Raw genomic sequence first — 21,304 nt, 5'->3', positions numbered from 1 at the left:
GAGTATAACCTGCTCGACTGAAGAGGAGTTTTTGGGAGACGGTTCTGAGACAGTTGCTTGAATGAAATGGGAATTGTGTGTGTGTCTTGTTAGCAATGGAGCTCACAAGCTTTCCCCACCCTTCAAAAACCTTTGAATACTGTAAATAAAATACAGCAGGGGAGTAAATGCAGTAGGAAGAAAAACGAAAGAAGCTCAAAGGTGTATTGCGACTAACTAGCTCGAGCATATTCCCAGCATGCTCGTGTGTAGTAGTAGTCCCAGTGTCTGCCTTTAAAACCACAATATTTGGCAAAGCTAGCTGGATTTATCTTGCTGCCCCACTTCCTGGTGTTAAAGCATCTCACTCGAGTGTGAGTCTGACACCAAACCTTGCTAAAAAAGAGACAATTTCTGCAACGAAAACGTCCTCATTTTGGTCACAAACACCTCATCTGCTGGTCAGTGTTTAGCCATCTGAGAAGACTAATCTCAATGTCAACACGCAACTTTGAACGCTTCCAAAAGCCTCTTTCACTCCAAATCTGCTTGGATGGATACACGAGCAAACGCAGTCATTTTCCTCACATGAACAGGCTCATCATTTCCATTGCCTTTTGTAATTACCGGGCCAAACATCACTCAATTTCATAATATGATTCAAAAAAGAGAGTGAAATTATTATGAAGTGACACAGTTGTCACATTCATTGTCTCAATATGAGACTAAAAATGAACCTATACAGCAGTTCTCACCCATCATCAGCTGCATCATATTATGCGTGCTGTTATTTCATTAATATCCAATTTTCCTGGTTTGCTCTGTTGCTGAGAGACAAGGTAACACACCCAGGAGTAAACATAATTTCTGCTGCAAGGACTGGAAACTATAGAGAAAGATGATTGAGAGCTACAGAGTTTGGCTTGCTTCCAGCTGTGAAATGTCTTCAGATTTTGCTTCGACTTCACAAAGTAACGCGTGCGCCTCGTTTTCTTTGCCACGAGAGACTTCTCTCTCACACACGCCGCTCCTCACTGCGCTTGTTTACCTCTCGCTGCACGGAGTCTGACTCATTCAGCATCACTTAAATGATATGCTCTGTTCCATGTGCATCAAAAATAACCTGCCGCATTTGTACGACTGACATTATTTTGATTAAGGAAAAAAAATCAACCTGCATGCTAATGATATATCACAGAGAATAGTAATTACTGAGCAACAAAAGACAAAAAGAAACAAATGAACCTGTGCAACAATTTACTGCGCAGTGTTTTCTGGATGTTTAATTGGATATAAAGCAAGCAGAAATTACACATTTTGGCAATTAAGGCGCCTAGCCATTTTTGCAGTGATATTCTGCCTTTCGCTTTTGTCACTGATCCTGTTGTGAATGCATTTGTGTGTTAATGGCACTATTTCAGCTAGCAAAACCCCAATTATTCTGCATATTCATTTCATAAATTGCCTGTCTTTTGTGAGGCATTTCTGTGTGCTGCTGTTGCACACCTGCTGGTCACAAGCTGTGTACTTGAACCTCCTGGAGAAAAATTAGTACATTAGTACATAGTACAAGAAAGAAGAAGCTACAGCACAATGAAACTCTTCAACTCTGCAATAAAGATGACAAAATATGATAGTTAAGCACAAAAGATAATAACTTGAAATCGCGAAGAGTGAAAGCTACGTGTGGGTGTTCAAGACTTCACTCTTTCCTTTCCAAACATTGGTGTGTGTCATTCTGTTTCATTCACTCATATGTATAAGTGTTATTCTCCCAGTCATCATTTTACTCTTTCTTTCCTCCATTACTGCTAGAGACAGACTAGTAATTTGTTCTCTGAAAGTTGGCAATATTGATATTTTAAGGACAATGCTGGCATTTTCGCATGTTTTAGCCCTCACGCTACAAATCAAAATTACCAACAATCAATTTTCCAAACCAAACTTAGATTGTTGAGCGTGTTTTTCGTAAGTTCCTTCAGGGCAGCCATTGATTTACATTCATTCCACTACAGCATGAAAAACAAGTTACAGAAACCTGCCTGAGGCAGGTAGTACATCACAGTTAAAACAATGTCTGATGTCTCTGAGCAAGGTTACATCATTGCAGCTTAACCCCCCCCCCTTCCACTGCATTAGCATGCAACTAAGAAAAAATAGACATGATCTTTACATCTTAATCTTTACAGTGGTGGATTATTTTAAGACCATACAAGCAGATTTTTCCCCCGTCGTGAAATTAATGGCTGCCTAGAAGGAAGGAAGGAAGCACACATTCACAAATCGAAAACGCTGCAGAATGGTTCAGAAAACAGTCAGCAGTAATGTAATAAGGTATAACTGACTTGTAGTAAATGGGCTAAAGTGTACAGAAACACCGCTCTGGGCAGTTAACTAGAAGAAAAAAAAAGAGCATTATCAGAAAAAAGCAGGAACTGGAATATCAATAAAGTGTTATCAATAGATGCTCGGGTGCAAATAGCTTGTCACGATTGCTTGCTGAGTAGGTGCAAGCTAATTACTGGATGTCGAGGTGCGAGTGGATGGTGGGGTGTCAAATGCTCTTCAGGTGTAAATTTTCACACTGTTGCCATGTGGCATGTGATATTATTATACGGTTGCTTGGGGCAATGTGCGAGGGTGGACTATAAATTCCTCTTTTGGAGCTGTGAAAGAATATCTGCTTGATCTGTAACCAAAAAAATTAGAAGAGTTTACGTGTGGGCTGTTTGCAAGGAAATATTTACACATAGATGGACGCAAGTAATGATGTGTACATTTGTAATTATGATGGGTAGTAGCACTTATGTTCTAGGTGGGCTGTAATCAAGAATTGGGTCAAATCTGCACAGATGAATGTGACTGAAATGTTTTCTGATATATAAATTGGCCAAAATGTATGTGGACTTCTGATTTGGAGCTGTTGGGTCAGGCCCTGTAGGCAAAAAAAGGCAAATCATAATGCTACAGCTTACAATTATAAGACAATAATGTAATTTCAGCTTTGTGAAGACCCCCTTTCCTGTTTCAGTGACGTCAACCAACACTTTTGGGATAAATTGGGACGCCAATGCAAGGCAGGCTTTATTGCTAACATCATCCCGGCTGCACTCATGTTCTTGTGGCTGAAGGGGAGCAAATCCCTGCAGCCAGGTTCTAAAATCTTGTGGAAAGCCTTCCCAGAAGAGGGGTTCTAGCAGCATTGATTTGCTCCATGGATGGTCCCATTTCCAACCAAACATTTACTTTTTTCCGCCATGTTTATGCTTTAATAACATCTAAGTTACTAAGTTTTCCCCAATTTCCTTGTTGTTGTTCTGACTTAAGGTGTTCATGTGAATTTTTCCAGTCAAAACTATTTTTTCCCATTATTATGATACCACATGAAGGCAATATAATTCTCATGGTTCTGGATGTAATATTAGGCCAATCGTCATCTTTGACTTTTCAAAGCCAGATGTTTTCCTTCTACATCGGAAACCAATTCTACGTATCAAGGAAGTAGAAGGTACCTGTGCCATGTGACCACAGGGTCAGGAGATCCGGAGGTGATGCAAGTAAAGGTGACTGATTCCTGGTAGTCAGCTGTGGCGTTGAAGGACTGCTGGGACACTGACAACACCGGAGGGACTGCAGACACAAAGACAGAGCAGAATAACACAATCAGACAGGAAAATTGTGACTGAACCCCAAGAGTTAATGGGATGAATCACTGAAAGCCAAACTCTGACTATGTTCAAAAAGAAATTTCAGTCTTTGTGAAGGCAGATGATGAAGGCGAACATTTTCAAATGAATTAAATTGGCCTTGCGAGTGGCCTGTAAGCACTCACTGAAAATGGTACTTCTGTTGCTAATCCCAAGGGGATTTCAACTAACATTTTGACCCAGCTTTGGTAAAAACACAAAGGAGCTGAACACAGTGATGTGAAACCATAATACTATTGTCTGATGCAGAAATGCTCAGCTAAATCCATATAAACAATGGCAAGTCGGAAAATGCGTTCCAACATCAAAAACAACTGCACCATCTCCGAAAAAACAGTGCTTTTCTTTTGTGAATAAACTATTCAGTCCTTGTCAAGTGCCGGAGCTCCAGCCATTGTTCGTCTTGTCAGGCCAATTTCTGCATAGTCAAAATCAGAAGTGCTTCAATGTTCTGATTTTAACTCGAGTGGTTTAAAAGATGTGGAAACAGAGAGAGAAAGCTTGCGCTCTGTAGGTATGAGATACAGACTGTATTATTCAGTCATGACTACACATGAAAATAAAAAAAGGCCTAAAACTGGTCACCATCAAGCAAAAAACAAAGGTGTCTGTGCATGGGCCATAACATAGATGAAGTATGTTGTAGAGGTCCAAACTGAAGGTGAATTGTATCTTGGATGATTTCATAACACTGATATTCCAGTTTCCATATTGAATCGTGAGATTTTTGCCCCCAGTTTACTGTTCAAGAACATTAAATCAGTCAGTAAAAATGGATGAACAGCACATATTCACAGAAGCACAGTATGTCTTGCTAATCTACAAACAGCAGTATTGATAAACAGCAACAGTCTTGATGACTTTATCAAGACCACATGTTGAGAGCTGTCAGAAAACACCCGGCGTGTCTCTGCCGTCAAATCGGCCGGTGTTAAAAGCTGGTGTCAGCTGTGGACTGTCAGCTTGTCATTCAGTGAAAGGAGAGCAGAGGGAGAGAAGGCCCGGTCCTTTCTCCATTTGCCTTTGCAATGACAAGGGAATGACAGCTTCAAGGCACACGCGTGTTCATCAGACTTCCTCCATTTCCCAAGCCTGTGTTCTGTTGCATTTCTACGCATGCTTGGAGCAGCTTATTGGGGCCCTGAACATTTGGGCCATCAGTTTGCTGCTGTCAGGTAGATGAGAACAGCAGGAGGAGAGTCCAGAGTGTAGATGGAGGTGGCACTGGCAATCCCTGAAATCTGACTGGGCACCCTAAAGGGGCCTTCACATGATAAGAAATTTGCTCTTCGCTCACCGCCAGGTAGGGCGCAGAGGCGCTGAGCGGAGGCGGCGGAGCTCAGGTATACATCATCAACAAGTGCGAGCGATTCACCGTTGCTAGGCAACGCAAGTACTTCCTCTCACTCCGGAAAGCTAATCGTTGTTTGTAAATTATTACACACAATGTATCTGAGTTTGTCGCAAAAGAAGGCCCTTGCAGTAGCGTAGTAGTAGTAGTAGTAGTAGCTAACGTTAGCATTGTATTTAGCTCAACGGTAGTTCGTAAACGCTGCCTAGAGCTGTTATCTCATTGGTTTCGCTTTGAAAGTTCAGCGGCAAACGAGGTCAAAGTTCAAGTAATCTGAACTTTGAGCACAGTGGTAAGCTGCAGATCCGAGCAGTGCGCCACGCCGAGGGTAGCGGTGCCGCTTAGTCGGGCGCCAGCGCTCTCTCCATAGGAAAACAATGGGGCAGCCGGCGCAAAGCGTTTTTACTGCTGATCATGTGTAGGGGCCTTAAGTGGCACTCAAAGAATAAAGCAGTCATGAAAGCAGAGAAACAGTAAATTAATGCTATTCTGAGATGTGTGTGCACCCCAATAAGAAAAGTGTGGACACTGGAGGTGGAGATCTCAAGCAGGTGTAAATATTTTGAATAAAAAACAATCTGCCGTGCATGTTGCCCTGCAGAAAACTCCTGAAGACCCCTTCCTTGGCAAAGGTCAAATAAGCAGAGAGCAGCATCAATTAGTCCACCAGCTCCAGCTACTTAATTTGCATAATGAGATCTGATTACTATGTGGACAGAACCGAGATAATGAGAATGCTTATTAATGCCAGGTGTAAATGAAAAAGCCTGTGATTAGATGTTATTATCCAGATAACGTGTCCAGATACAGATCGCATTTCAGCAGCAAGTGTGCATGACGTCCACACTCCCAGATGCGATTACTCCAATCTCTCGTCACAAGACGAAAGGTTAACTCAATGTGCAACAAATCAGATTTTCCTTTCCATTTATTCTGACCAAAGAGGAAAAACTCTCAAACACAGCTTGTTTGCTGTAAAACCATCCAGCTATTTTATCTAACTCAGAAGAAGATCAACAGAAAATTACCACAAACCCACGCAAAGAAAAGGAAGGGAAATCGCTTCTAAAGACATCTTGGATTTTGTGTCGGAAAAACTGGCTATTCTCATCCTGCAATGTGATCAACAGATGTCTGTACTTCGGTTAAATATGTGTTAATGTAACTGGCAGCTGCACAGTGATATCACTTCAGCACCATTTGTTCTGAAAGCCATTAAAGGTGTCACTTTGTGGGGAAACAAAGCTGAATTGTTTTCTATTCCAAAACTGTAAGCAGACCTCATTTGGTGTGGGAGTTATCGATGTCACCTGGAGGACACTTACTCCACACGTAGGTCTAAAAAAAAACAAAACAAAAAAAAAACAACTCGGCAAAAAGCTGAAAATTAAATGATACGTGGCTCAAAATCTCATTAAAATGCAGTTTTGATGAAGTACACTTGTGAAGTTGCTGGAGAAAAAAAAATGACATACTCGGGATAATGAATGGGGAATTCTAATCAAAACAAAGCATCATCGCAGATACCTAATGAACCAAGCACCGCAGTGCACTGTAGTCTTTCTTAACAGATCAATTACACTAACGACACCATTGTGTGTTACTGTGTGAGTGAAAAATTCCACCGAGTCTGATCTATCTGCTGTCTCTGGGCGTCTATTTATCATTTAGTTGTGAGCGGATATTTCCATTTTGGCATGTAAATCAACTCACAATAGGAAATGCAGACATGTGTGCAGAGACACACACATCAAGGTGCGGGAAGCTTTTCAGGGATAAAAATGGCATCAGCAATAATCAAACACGATGAGTCCTTTCCAATAGTCCTGACGTGGCGAGTGAGCAGAGCGAGCGCCTGCTTGACATGATAACCACTGATTTCCACGCCAATAGATCTCCAGTGTCCCTCTCTTCCTATGCAATACGCTCCCACACCAGCGAGCCTTGTTGGAACAGCCCTGTTAATGAGACAGACTGCCAAGCAAAAAGACTTCAAAAGAGCCAATCAGCAACAAGCATCCAAAAAGAATCTGGCAAGCTTTATGAATTCTTCATGTATTAGTCATATTCTTGAAACTTCAGAGCTTCAGCTAATGTGAGGTTTACAGACACCCCCCCACCCACCCACCCCACGCAGACACAAGCGTGAGCGTCCACATATTTCAAGATACAAACTTGCTCGGACTGATTTAAATGCATCCTTGAGGAGCTGGAGGACTTGTTTTCGGCTGAGCGCTAATGGGCTGAGCATAGGCCGCGTTTAGCAATCGTGAAATGTTCTTCATTAAATGTCATAACCGCATTACACCTGCTAGAAATTCACCAAGTGAATGTTTTGAAACAAGACCTTTGCTGGAGTGCTTATTAGGGATTTGTTTTGCCTCCTAGATTAGCCCATAAGGTGGAATCAAACCAGCCCTAATTCATAATTGGGAATGTAATATCACAGAGAAGACTGTGTTTATATTCTCCTCTTGAACACCCAGTGGTTATGATTGATGTCACTGCAGAATAATTTCGGAAATCTTGAAGGACACAGGCAGTAGTTTCCACTGACAGCTGAAAAGGGGGAAATTGCGGCTCTGGCGTGTGAGTGAGTGAACCAACAATTAAGTGGACTTGTCGAGGACGGATACAGGGGGAACCAGGAAGTTATCTCCTTTTTGCATCACCGTCAGTTGCCATAGAAACCAATGTGACTGCTGTGGCTTGCGGGTCATCGAAATAGAGAGCAGAGAAACATTTGATAGGAATAAAGGGGAAAACATTAGGCCCCATTGAGGGGAGCAAAATGGAAAAGTTGGCCGAGGCTCGCCATAGATTTGAGCTGTGATCTTAGCCTCTTCAATGATCGGTACAGGCTGATTTGTATTGAAGCAGGCAATTTGGTGAGCTGTAGATGTGTGGCAGGCAGGAGGATTTTATTTCCCCTTATTTCTAGCCTTTATGCGAAGCTAAGCTAACTGTAGCCTTATACTGACCCAGCTCATAATAAACCGGTATCGATCTTCTCATCTGAGAAAGCACACGTCCAAAAATGTCAAGCTACTCCTTTAAGCGAGCGAGCGAGGAAGCCAGGCTGATAACGTTTATGGCACTTATGTGTGCCAGTGTGACATGCAAGACTCTATCTGATCCAGATGCTCCACCGGGGATGAAAAATTTGTTTGTCGACCTGAAATATGTCTCATTTCATGGGATTCCCCTCAGCGTTCGGGGATGAAAAATTACTGCATGCCAAAACAGGAAGGACAAAAGGCGTCCATGATAAATTGAACTAACAGTGTCACAGAGAGGGAGAGTAGGGAACTTGGACTATTGTGATATGGCGCCGCGCTTTCTCGAGCTTGTGGAGAGCACGCAGAGAGCAAAATTACATTTGGAGATTAGCTAATGATTTCAAGAATAATTGGAAAACACTTTACGCTAATTTCCAAATCCTCGTTTGATGATATTCCTCTGCACTCTGTTTACCTACAGCGGATGAAAGGCTGGCACGACTCCTCCTTTTGAGATCACTCCCTGAAACGTTCTGCACCCCTCTGCACGCAGAGCTGTCTTACCCTCAGGTTGATTAGCCATTCAGTAGGTGGCCCCTCTTCATCGACATGCCATCATCCTCATCTACGGCCCGCTTTGATGATACACTGGAGGACTGAGAGCTGCAGCGGGTCGGCTGGAGCTTCACTCGCTGCATGCTTATGGCAAGACACCACTCTTTATCAACTGACCCATGAATATTTATGACTTAACATTAGCGGGGAAAAAAAGTACACAGTAAGCTTTTTCAGGCCGGCTCTCAGACAAAATATTGTTCTGCATGACTGGTTAAAGAAACGTCTGTTAACACATTGCTGCAGGAGTAAGAACTGACACTCTTTCTGACACGTGTCAAAAGAACAGCATGACATGCTCTATCGTTGCTACAAGCTGAACAGAACTGAAGAGATGCCCAAGTCAGAGATGCTGATCAAGTTCAATTGTAGTTCACAATAAAGATCAAATATAAAGACGCAGCTGGTAATTGGCTGTGCAATCCAGAAATATTCTGAAAAATCTTCCTTGACTGCTGTTTGAACAAAAATGTCATGATTCAAGAGGCAATCTTTTATGGATACATAAAATCAACCGCATGTTTTCTTTCTCATCAATGACAGGCTTGAACATCGGAACGCGTGAGACCTCTCATGCAAGCAAAGGCTAGAAACTGATTGTCTCCCTTTTCCTTGACAGCGTCATTCCACAAGACTCTTCTGCTCACTGAGTCCTTCAAATAAAGTTGGCGGAGTGCCTTGAGGTTGTTCTGAGGGCTTCTTAAGCCCTTTACAGAGATGGAATACTTAAATTAAGGGTCTTTTTTCATTCAGGCCTAAGTGTCTGTTACGTAAATGCAACTCTTATTTAACTCCTATTTTGCTGGGTGTTCACACTGTCATTCATGCACTTGGACTGGATTAAATTGGGAAGTTAGGGAGGGGGAGTGCAAGTTGGCGCTCTTAGTAACAGGAACAATGCATGTGTTTAATCAGGACTTAGTTGCATTGCATTAAAACAACATATATTAACAGTGACTACATATAAGTGCACAAAATATGCAGGTTTTTGCCTTTATTCATAGAAAGACAGTATTTGCACGAGGCTGTTTTCATGGCTAATGAAAATGCATTCCACTCATGCTCCCGCTGACCTGCAGCCGTGCAGACTTAACAAACGCAGCCTTCCTCTCCTCGAAAAGCTTGTCATTACGATATTTGTCTCCAGAAACCTGCTGAAGAGGATCTGTTTCTCTTTCTGACCAGAAATGTGGGCTCTTCTACGCATGCATCTCTACCCTGACACCTTGAAAACTGTTGGCTTGGCAATGCACAGAATTTACTGTAAACACTGTGATAAAAACTGAGATGCATATTTCGCTGAATACGTCTAAAGGATGCTCCTAAAACCTCTTAAAATGGAAAAGCTCTATTTGGAATAAGGCCTAATTCAGGACATCCAAAGGTAATGCCTGTTAAAATATGGAATATTGACATATTTGGAGTAACAGTGGAATATTAGGAGCATGCCCTCTAGTGGCTGTATTAATCATGACGTTGCAAAAGAGGAGGTAAGGTGAGAGAGCAACAATTAATGGAACACTGGAGACCGCTGTTCACTTCCTGCTTCCTGCTGACAGTTGTTTCTTATCAAGAATGATTACAATCTTCCAACCTTAACCATGTTTGCTATTCCTGCCATGACAATGAAGGTCCCCTGACCATAACAAACCCAAACCATAATTTTTCCGTGAATTGAGGCAAGCCATTCAGCACTGCCACATCATAAAACAGATGTATTTTTGGAAGGCACAGTCGTCCTGCTGACAGAGGCATCAGATCAGAAACACCTCTGTGTGTTGTTCTACAGAGCATGCACAAACTATGTACTTTGACGCTTAATTTGGGGGGTATTTGAACATATGCTACTGCAGCTTCTGTGTTAATGTGGTGGCACTGAGCGACTGCCTAGCAAGATTACAGTCCTGACTGTTATAGAAAAGTGACTGGGGCACTTATTAAGATGTGAGAGTTAATGATCCTATAAGTTAGTGGTTCAGGGCCCCTCCACTGGTTCACAAGACAAATCTGAGGGGTCACAAGATGATTAATGGGATTTTTCTCATTATTTTGGATTTTAACTCTCTTAGTCTAGAACAGTTAAGGAACAAAACACACGCTGCTTTAGTCGAAGAAATCATGAGCCAAAAAGGTTGAGAACCATTGCTCGAAGATAAATCTGAGCGACCACGTCTAGAATTGGGCTACTGAAGCAGCAAAGAGTAAGATACAGCAAAGACAAAAGAAAGCGTCCGGATCCATCTCCCTTTCGGTTGGCTGTCACTGCTACTGTGCGGACAAGAATCAATGTCCCTCCTGACTGTGGCACAAAAGAGAGCTTTAAGTGGTGAATGCTGGACCTCAGGAGATGAGCTGGAGCCTGAAGATGCCCTGTAGCTGCATCCATTTAGTCCTCGTGCTTTCTTCTTTCATCTTCCTCCAGGGGTCTTTGGACAGAGAAAGGTTGTGTTTCTGGCTGTTTTTTTTTTTTATCAGCTTGTTTATCTTACCTCAATACCATATCCCCAGGCACTGCAACACAGAACAGTTCACTGTCCACAGCTGATTGATAAAACATGTCGTGCAGTCTGTTGCACTCCATCGACATATCTGAGCCTGCTAGCAATCTACTCTATCTCTATCTGTTTGTGTTCAGGGCCTCGGTGTCGGTCGACCAGACCAGGTTGTTGTCGATATTGTATATTGTCTGGTAACCCCGGTGGCTTCCTCTTCCTTTGCAAATCCTCCACTAACATGGCTCCTCTCGCTCCACCATGCTTTCACGATCGCAATGCATAGAGGGGGAATGTATAATCCCAGGGAATTCTCCAAGTAAGAAGAGATTTACACCTCGAGCTTCAGAGCAGGAAATGGAAATGTTTCGCATGGGGTTGCCTGTGTGAGTGGCGGAGCCTATAGGCTACAGCGCAGGTAAAAAATAACATCAGAGGCCTCAGAGCAGTGAATCAACTTCTTAGAAATTCAGCAGACTCCTGAGTCCAAAAGGCGCTGATGCTGTGCAACACCGAAAATCTGGATGAGATATTTCTTAGTTTAAGGTGTGACTGCACATACACCACCTTGTTCCGTCAAAACTTCACATATTGGGGGAAAAAAAAGTTCAGCACAGATGAAAGGCGAGCGTGCATTACCACGAGGAGCTGAGTGGATGGAAAAAATAAAAAAACATTCCGGCTTTTTACCGACAGAAGTGGACAGCTTATATTTGCCTGCCCCACGACAGTAGGTGGCATTTAAGTAAGTGTCCTTTCCATCTCTGTCACCTTCAGAGCAGCTCTCTGTTATGCCAGAAGCTTAGCTAAAAGTCTCTCTGGACCACAGGACGACTGCTGACCTCAAAGCAAATGCCTTTTTGGTAACGTAAAGGTGATAAAGCACAGCAAAGAAAGAAAATAACAGCTTGGGGTTAGCTGAACAAGCTGTAAACACACTGTTGTGTATTTACACATGCAGCAGACACATTAGCACTGGAGGTGTGTTTAAAGTGACCTAATGAAAAATCCAATATTCAGCCTCCTTTAAGATCTGTTTTGGTCTCCACAGACTCTTGAATGAATTACCCGCTAGCTGCTTAATGTTTCACTGTGTTTAACTTGAAGAAGACTGAACCAAAAGATTAAAGCTGAGGGCGGTAAAACCAAAACAATGAGCTCAAAGACGCTAAAATTGTGGGTTAAGCAATCCCTATGAAGCAGTCCCTTTCACATTATTCTTAGTATTTGTATCGTTGTGAATATAAAGTATTGATTACAGCAGCTTTAAGTAAAACCAAAAGATTAAAGCTGAGGGCGGTAAAACCAAAACAATGAGCTCAAAGACGCTAAAATTGTGGGTTAAGCAATCCCTATGAAGCAATCCCTTTCACATTATTCTTAGTATTTGTATCGTTGTGAATATAAAGTATTGATTACAGCAGCTTTAAGTAAAACCAAAAGATTAAAGCTGAGGGCGGTAAAACCAAAACAATGAGCTCAAAGACGCTAAAATTGTGGGTTAAGCAATCCCTATGAAGCAATCCCTTTCACATTATTCTTAGTATTTGTATCATTGTGAATATAAAGTATTGATTACAGCAGCTTTAAGTAAAATTAGCTAAAAATATGACGGAAAGTGGAAACGAAGGGCAGCTTTAGGAGCACATTTTTAACACTCTGAGAAAAAAGTAGACTAAAGTGCTGCTGGAACAGATGTCCCCTTGCAAAGTGGTGCCATATTGGGAAAACTAACTCATTTCATTAAGTCTCAGATTCCTCTAAGTACTTCATATATTTCATGCAGACCAAATGGTGTTCCCACAAATCAGATTTTGTCTCCTTCAGGCTCAGCTCAGGGCACGTCTAAAATGCGAGAGTCCTTCGGGATCAGAGGAATGAGTCTCCTTGAGGCAAAGTGAAGTTCACTTTTAAGTGACTCCCTCAGGGCGTGGCTCCCTCAGAAAGTGTGCTCTGCGCAGGACGCTCAGCTAAGCGCTCGGCAGCCTGTCCCGTCTCAGCACCACATGGCAAGTGTCGTGTCGCTGCAATAATAGGTTGTGCCTCATTGAGCAGGCTTATTGGATCTTCCTCAGAAGTGAGGTAAGTGGTGTGCTAAATTGAATGCAATTCATAGTTTTTGGGCGGAGGGCCGCTCTGGTATTACATTAGGTGAGAAAGAATTACATAGGCAGAGACAATATTGCAGCTGTTCAAGCGTTACAGGACGCTCGTGGCCTTAGTGAAATCACATTTCAATCACCTCAGCGGTCTCAGGTGACTCGCTGTAAATGAGGACAAATGAGAAAATTAAAATGACATCCTTCGATTTTTGGGCCACGGAGCCCAAAGCCGTCGCTAATTGAAATTTTCAATCACAATAAAGAACAGAAAAAATAAATCACGCCAGCGGTGGCAGAAAGAGCAGACCCGCCATAAGTGTGCCGATGATGAACTTATCTGAGTCAGTGGAGCCGAATCTGTCAAAGCCGACGACTCTCTTCTGATCCCACACCCCAAGGTCCGCACATTCAGCCTGAACTTCCAGCTCAGTTCCTGCACATCAGTGTGTGCTGTTTTCAGACTCCTCAGATCTCCTCAAAACAGCGTAAACAAGCTTCGAAATGGGTCACCTTTATTTTATCATCATCTAAGCACAGAAACACTTAACAGGTACACATATTCAACCCAAACTAGCACGTTATTAGCGTGCATATTCATGGAATATTGCCTCTCTTTTAGTCATTATTAAGAACTTATTAATGTCTTATTCGGGAGGTTAGGGTTAGGTTATCAAGATCGCAATTCATGTCCAGCAACTTCCTTACTTATTATTAATGAGTGGTAACGAGGAGGTTATTCAGGGAATACCGTAGTAGTTGTTGTAATAAGCGCTTTATATTGACTAATAAGGGCCAATATGGCACTAATATGCATACTAATAGGCAGCTAATTAATGGTGAAGTGTTGCCAGTTTCTTCCACATTATTGCTAATTAATACAATCTTAACAATGTGAGAGTGAGTATTTTCTTTTGGCACCACTCAGGAGGCAAAGCTGCTTTTGTGTATGTTATCCTTGCTCAGTGATTGTACTTTTAACCTTCAGCACCCGCACACTTGTAGCCTCCAGAGAGAAAATAATGAGTGATGTTCAACAGCAACAACAAAACGTGTGTGAGCAGGAGAAACTCAGTCCCTAATGCATGCTAATCTGTTGACACTGTGAAGAGCGCCGGGTATGGGCTCCTGTAAAGCTCCGTACTAAACACAAGCTCGGTTTGGAGGTTTTGGTCCATACTCAATGAGATGTATGCTGATACTGACTTGGAAACAACATAGTTTACCGGGCTCAAGTTTGATTATACACCACAAAATCTATGCTGCTGGTGTTTTATGCATATTATTCCATATGTTAAGATTTTCAAGACTTTTTGGATTCTTGCGCATTCTCAGCCCTCACAAGAACAAGACCTCTGCCAAGAACACGAATATTTGGTTGAAAGTAAAGACTGTAGAGAAACAGTGATGTAGCACCTGTAACATGACCCGCCATCTCTGTTTTTGAAAATTGGATTTGGGTTGGGTGATTTTCATAAGAAAAGCACTGGCTTTTAGGATAGGGTTAGGGTTAGGGTTAGGACAGCTCCTTGTGGCCATTACAAAACAGTTTGCTCTTGGCCTCTTGAAGTGGAACACATCAAATTTCCACATCTAGATCAGCTTGCCAGCTTCTGCATGTGACATCTTCAGGGTTTTGAGGGTTATCTGGAGCTCATGAAGGACTTCCGAGTTACAGTAAAGGTGGGGTGAGTCATTCTTAATAAAGATGACCGTGCCATCTCCTTCCCAATGCGATTACACGTGAGCATGCTGGACTTACCGTCCCTGTCACTCCCCCATCTCCCCTCCCTTTCGCCCTGTCCTGCCCAATCACCTGTTGCTGATTGGCTGCGATAGTGTTATGTGTCTAGGTCCGAGCCACTTTTTCCATTTGCCATGTACAGAGAATGAGCTACCTTTAATAATGCAAAAGCCTGTGCAACAATAAGGGTGTGAAGACTATGAGCTGAAAGTTTGGATATTTTGGCCCCTGGTCCTGACTAAAGTAAGTTCTTTCTTTCAGCACTGCACCGGCTGGTCGCAAATCTCTAAGCAATGACTCAGAACGTAACTCACCGTTGACTACCACAGCGATGTCCACAAAATCGATCTCGCCACGGGCCTCGACGCTGGCCTCGCAGCGGTACACGCCCTCGTCAGCCTTGGTCACCTGATGGATCTGGAGGTTGTTGTTTGCCAGCACCTGGAACCTGCCTTCACAGCACGGGCGAAGAGGAGGATGCACGGCAAGCCAGGCGAAGACAGAAAGAGAGAGCGAGAGGACGAAGCGAGAAAGAACAACAGTGTATGAGATAAGAAAGTTAGGACAACAGCAGAAGAAAATTGCCATCTCCAGTCTTCAGTAGCTCGACTGTCAATCTTCACTTCAGCACATTTACCTGATAAAGTCCACAAAGATAAACACTCACGCAATTACAGTTCCAAATAGTCTCCACTCTCTCTCACTGGGGCCAATGCGAGATTGGCCAGGAGTGATGAGGCCCCTATCTCATTTCTCTCGAGCAAAGATATTTATAGCCATGCATCGTAATTAGAGTGAAATGATTAAAAAAAAAAGAAGCCTTCTTCTTCATGTTTCATCACCACTGTGGCACCGAAGATTTGAATTTCAATTAAAAAACGTGACAGATTCAAGGGGTCAGTCTTTCTAATCAGTGCTCAGGCTTGCATTTTGTCTGGAAGGAGGATGGGGAAGCAGTGTAGTGAGCTGTAAATCAGGGAGGAGGAGAAGAGGTAATAATGAATCCTAGTCTACTGGTTCCCACTATTGCCCCTGCCTCCTATCAGAAAATAATATTATTCAAAGCGAATCTGTCCTCTGAGTGCTTCTCCACCTCGAGCTGTCTTTGTTAGCAAGTTAAGCAGACCAGCCTCCTGACACACCATTCACGCGACTGAAATCAAACGGGTTAAAATATGATTGACTTCTACCCCACTCGGTTTCAGGTTGTGGTAGGGACTCGTGCTGCCTGCTTTGGTTGTTGTTGTGGGAACTGACTGGACACTGTGCATCCAAGAACCCTAAAATCAGGCTATATTATAGAAAATCAGATGGACTATTCTTCTACATTCGTGAAGAAAAATGAGAACCTGAAGTGTATGAGTGAATTTGCCTTCCTTGACATTGCATGTCTTGCAATGTTGATGCCGATATGATAAAACGTTCAGCCCTAATATACACCCATTAATTGGAAATAGCTCTTTCCAGAGATGCAGGGGGCTGGTTTGCACTTCATCTCATGGGATGCAGCATCTTCAAATGCCACCATCCAACCTCTCTATAATCCATTCTCTCAGTCGCTTGTTAACATGGTTTCTGTCCAAGTTATACGCCTCCTCCAGGGCTGATGGGGTTTCTATTCATAGAATTTGATATCCTTGGCCTATTGTGAATCCACACAAAGAGGGGAATAGCATTTCCTAGAGAACAGTATTTTTGGCACATTAGCGCGTCTTTTCACTGAGACTCAAGAGCATTTCTCTCACAATAATCAAGTGTATTTGGCAGGTTTACATTCAAAATGTAATCCTTTTGAGATTGCTGCTTACTTGCAACTTTTATTACCATCATAGTCTCCTCCAGGAATAATCAAGACCAGTTACACAGTTTGATAATGCTGAGCAGTGTTGCGTGATGCTACTTTATCAAATAGCTAATAGTTTCCCAGCTGATTATATCGCAAAAGTCACTCTTAAAAGGGCCTGAAAATTGAGTTTCTATTAGATATCTATTTACTTCCTTGGGTGTTGTTTATTAAGATTTAAACACTCAACAACTCAGCTCGTCTGCTAGATGTTGCTAACTCCTGATTGGTGCACAGAAGAATGTGACATCGCCTTTTTCCGCCTACCTCAAAGCAGTGAAACAAAAATCTCTAATTGTTTGTTGCTTTTTAAGTCATTAATGTTTAATGTTACAACGCAATACCGCATTTTTCAGGGGCTTTAATCAAAATTTTAAACTGCAAAACTCCATCTATGCATCCATTGACAAAATTCTTCCCATTCATTTGTTTTAAGGGTACCATGCAGTGTTTTTTGTAAACGACACAAGGCTATGTTTACATTCACCACTTCTCCCAAAAACACAATGTGTTTACCAATAAACATGATGAATGCATTTCCTTTTTGAAAAATGTGCAAATGCGATTTTTGGAAGAACACGGAACTTGCATTGTTTACATCCATGTTTGCTCGATAGCGGTCGCCAACACAGAGGTGCAGGTGAGGCGCTGAGCATGAGACGTCAACAAAACAGTAACTCTTAGAAAAAAAAACTCCACAGGGTACCTTTAATTTATTTTGATAGTCATCCTACTTAGCAACTAATTGTATTACAAAAGTCATTCCTCAAAAAAAGCAATTATAACAGTGCTGGAGATTAGAAATGGTAAAGAAATAATGAAAACACCATCACATTTTCACCAAATTGAGAATTAAATCTGTCAACTCCATCTATTTACCCATTTTCTAAACCACTTCAGGGTCACATGGGATTTTGAACATGCTTGAAGTACCTCAACCAGTAATCCCTGTTTTTGCAAAAAGCACATGTATAACAATGCAAATTATCTTCCAGTGTCTCCTCCCATTCACCTCAAAAAAACAAAAACAAAAAAAACCCAAAAGAAAATAAACAACACACAATAAATATATGAATAATAACACAGTACAGAAAATAATTCAATTGCAAAGGTCATGAACACTTACTATGGTGCTCCTCTGTGATCTCTTTGTCCTGGTAGTACCAAACCACCACAGGCACCGGTGAACTAATGACATCACACACCACCTCCGCCGTCTCACCATGGCGGAACTCCTGCGGTGACTGCACATCCCGAAACGTCAGCCTCTCTGGGAGATCAAACAAGACGGAGATGGAACAGCTTTTCTTTCCTGCCACTACTCAAAGCAGACAATTTATTGCACGCCTGAACATCAAAAGGAAAATAAGAGAAAAAAAAAAATACTGCTGTGCTTTTACAGTCCTGTGTAACTATGACTGTTTTGAGCCTGAATTTAGGGTCAGAAGTTTGGAAAAAGTTGGTTTAAAATAAATGTACTACCAATTTTCTGTCTGGGTGGCATCCAGTAAATTGACAGTTTGCCTTTTTAAGGTTGATTTTTAATTTTTTTTTCTTTTGATGACACAGGTGTTGGGGTGACCTCTATTTGGCCACCTGGCAGCATGCATAGCTGTCCTGAAAAGCTAAAGAGAAGTGCTTGCAAAAGAAAAAAAAAAGTAGAAAGTCTCCTGGACAGAATATATATATATATATATATATATATAAAATATATATAATATAATATAATATTATATATATATATATATATATATATATATATATATATATATATATATATATATATATATATATATATATATATATATATATATATATATATATATATATATATATATATATATATATAGTTGGTATATCATCTTACTCTGCCACGAATCTTTAACTTTGAAAGATATTCGAGGCATTTGTATTTGATCATATAAAAGTTAAAGGATCACCAAAGTTCCCATAATTCATCCTCAGGGGGGCAGGAATGTCCAAAGCAATGGACCGAGCAACCAAATGATGGACACACAGACATTTCCATCCAAAATATCCAAAACTAGCATCATGAAGCACAGCTGTCCTGTGCCGTGATGCCTCACAATACAGATGGAAAGTATTAAGGAGCAAGCACATGAGAAACAATGAGTGCGCTGGAAATGGAGGGAGAGCATTCACTGACAAAATCGAATAAAAACCAAAGCTAAATCCTGCTTTGACAGTTTTCTGGGACACAGATAAGGCGATTCTGGTGAGACGGCACAGGAGACAGAAGGGTGGCTGTTTTACTTGCTGCCAATCGCAACCATGACAAAAAAAAAATAATCAATGAGCAGAGAAATTCTGCAGCCTCTCTGTTTGCAGAATTAGACAAGAACACAGGCAGCCTTTGACTCACTCCATCTCGCTTTCAGGAACGCTTAAATAATAGATTCCGCTCTGTGCCAGTTTGAAGCTGTGTCCTCCCTCTTGACAAACATTTGGTGTTTTGACAAATTGCTTTTACAAGGACACTGTTCTTGGATCAGCACTTCTTCACAAACAGCACGTGATCCTCCTTCGAACCCTGCTTTAGTTCGGATGGCCGGCTTTGATGTGCGCCGGGGCTGGCACCGCGAACGCTGCAACCACGAACGCTGCAACCACCTGCTATCATCTGCGTGCTGTACTGCGAAGGTGTGAATAAATCAACGACAGCTCCCCTATCAGTCCCTTCCTTTAGCGAAGCTTCAGCATTAGCGTTTTGCAGTGTGATTTATGCCAGGCTGCTCCCTAAAATGAGCTTTCTCTCCCCGACTGCACCCGCCGCCCGTGAACGTGCCTGGCATCTCAGTGTCTTCATTAACTACAAGGATGCATTTGCATGTTTTTGTCATTCACTCTGTTCAGTCTCTTATCAATTTCCCCCTTGTGTTCGTCTTTTTACTTCCAAAATCTGTTGCTCTTTCACTCCCTCCGTCTGGCTCAGGTTTGAGCCCTTCTGGTGTCACTTGTTACTTCTGTTTGTATCCATTTCCTTTCTCTTTTGTTGTCACACCGCTCTACAAGAGCATCAGTAAGGGAAACATGCTCTCCAGAGTAACACTCTACTGCACACTTGACACTGGCGAATTGAGAATATACTCAGTGCTCCGGAGTTTCTCTTCCACCTACATATCACTGTGAGGATAACTGTCTGATATGTTGACTAGGCAATTCCCTGGACCTCTCTCAAATGGGACGCAGATTTGTGCCTGTCTTTACTGGCCAATTTTGCTCGTTTTGGAAAATGGGCTTATGCAGCATTATTGCTTTGTCCATTAATAAACTGGGAGGAAATGAAAGGAGCTGGCTCTGACATTGCACTAACTTACTTTATTAATAATTTTCCCGTCACCTTGTGCGGCTGCAAAGGCACCAAGCTGCTGCAGTTAATTCAGAGCAATTTTCGAATTTTGCTGTCAGTGAACTCGAGTTTTCATTCAGGGAAAACCATTTAGATTTTCATCTTCTGTGTGAGACAGCGAGAGTTTCATCTGCCTCGAACGAGACTAAGAGTTTACAGTCTTGCTAGCAGCTCTGTGAGGCTGTATTCAAGGACAGCGATGGTTCGAGCTAAACGCCAACGTCAGCATGCTACAGGCTTCCAGTGATAATGCTAACATGATGTTGCTAATGAGGATGCTAGCATGTTGGAGATATTTCACTCAGAAGCACATATGTGAACCACATGGTGGCGAAAGTCAGGGGATCAGCAAAGTCTTTAAGCTTCATTCTCCATGAAGCAATTTGGCCAATTTCCCATGCAGACGTTGAGATACTTTCCTAACTTTGACGTGCTTGTGGCAATAGTGGAATATTCTGAAGATTTCATTTCAGTTCAGGGGAAGTTGTGACAGGGCTGATCCTCTTTGGACCATGTGTGTCTGTATCAGGTTCCATGGTAATCCATCCTATAGCTGTCAACACATTTCATTAAATAACTGAAATGTAAACACTCATGGCAGCACTGGAGGAATAAGTAGCATTCATCCTCTGGGCAGCAGAACTGTTTGTACAAAATTTCTGAAACATTGTTGAGATATTTCAGTCCAAAAGACCAAAGTGGTGGACCAATCAACTGAGAGGCATTGCTATCCCAAGAGTGACGCCACAAGCACCAGGGAAGCTTTTAATGATTATCCAAAGTCCGGGCACCTGTTTTGGATTCAAAACTGATCTGCCACTCTACGCAGCATTTTTCTAACAGGCCATCATGGAGATGTCAGCAACTACTGAGAGGATGTCAACACTTTCCCTCCCACAGGTCATGAATTTCATGTACAACATGGTGTAGCTCACAGGCCCATGCACCGCCAAGGAGTCCTCGCCTGCTCCGGCTGTGCACTGGCAGAACGGCTGGCTGGAGCTTTAGGCAGGTTTTCATCCGCATGCTGCTCATGCAATCTACACCGAGGGCCCGAGTGAGTGACGCCCGGTTGCCATGGAAACAATGTTTTAGGGAGCTGGTT

General features: G+C 42.2%; 1 protein-coding gene across 2 annotated transcripts in view; it reads right to left on the bottom strand.

The window, feature by feature from the left end:
* LOC139327813 (neural cell adhesion molecule 2-like) overlaps positions 1-21,304 on the bottom strand; it is a 282,545-nt gene that overhangs the window by 65,011 nt on the left and 196,230 nt on the right. For both annotated transcript variants that reach the window (XM_070957814.1, XM_070957815.1), the window contains exons 4-6: positions 17,956-18,099; positions 15,301-15,438; positions 3,492-3,609 (exon numbers count right to left, since the gene is read on the bottom strand). In XM_070957814.1, coding sequence (XP_070813915.1) covers positions 3,492-3,609; positions 15,301-15,438; positions 17,956-18,099 — 400 coding nt within the window. The remainder of the gene's footprint in view (positions 1-3,491; positions 3,610-15,300; positions 15,439-17,955; positions 18,100-21,304) is intronic.

The sequence above is a fragment of the Chaetodon trifascialis genome, chromosome 24, assembly GCF_039877785.1.
Source record: "Chaetodon trifascialis isolate fChaTrf1 chromosome 24, fChaTrf1.hap1, whole genome shotgun sequence".
Taxonomy (NCBI): Eukaryota; Metazoa; Chordata; class Actinopteri; order Chaetodontiformes; family Chaetodontidae; genus Chaetodon; species Chaetodon trifascialis.
Note: the sequence above shows the minus strand (reverse complement) of the source record. Positions and strands in the feature narration are given on the sequence as shown.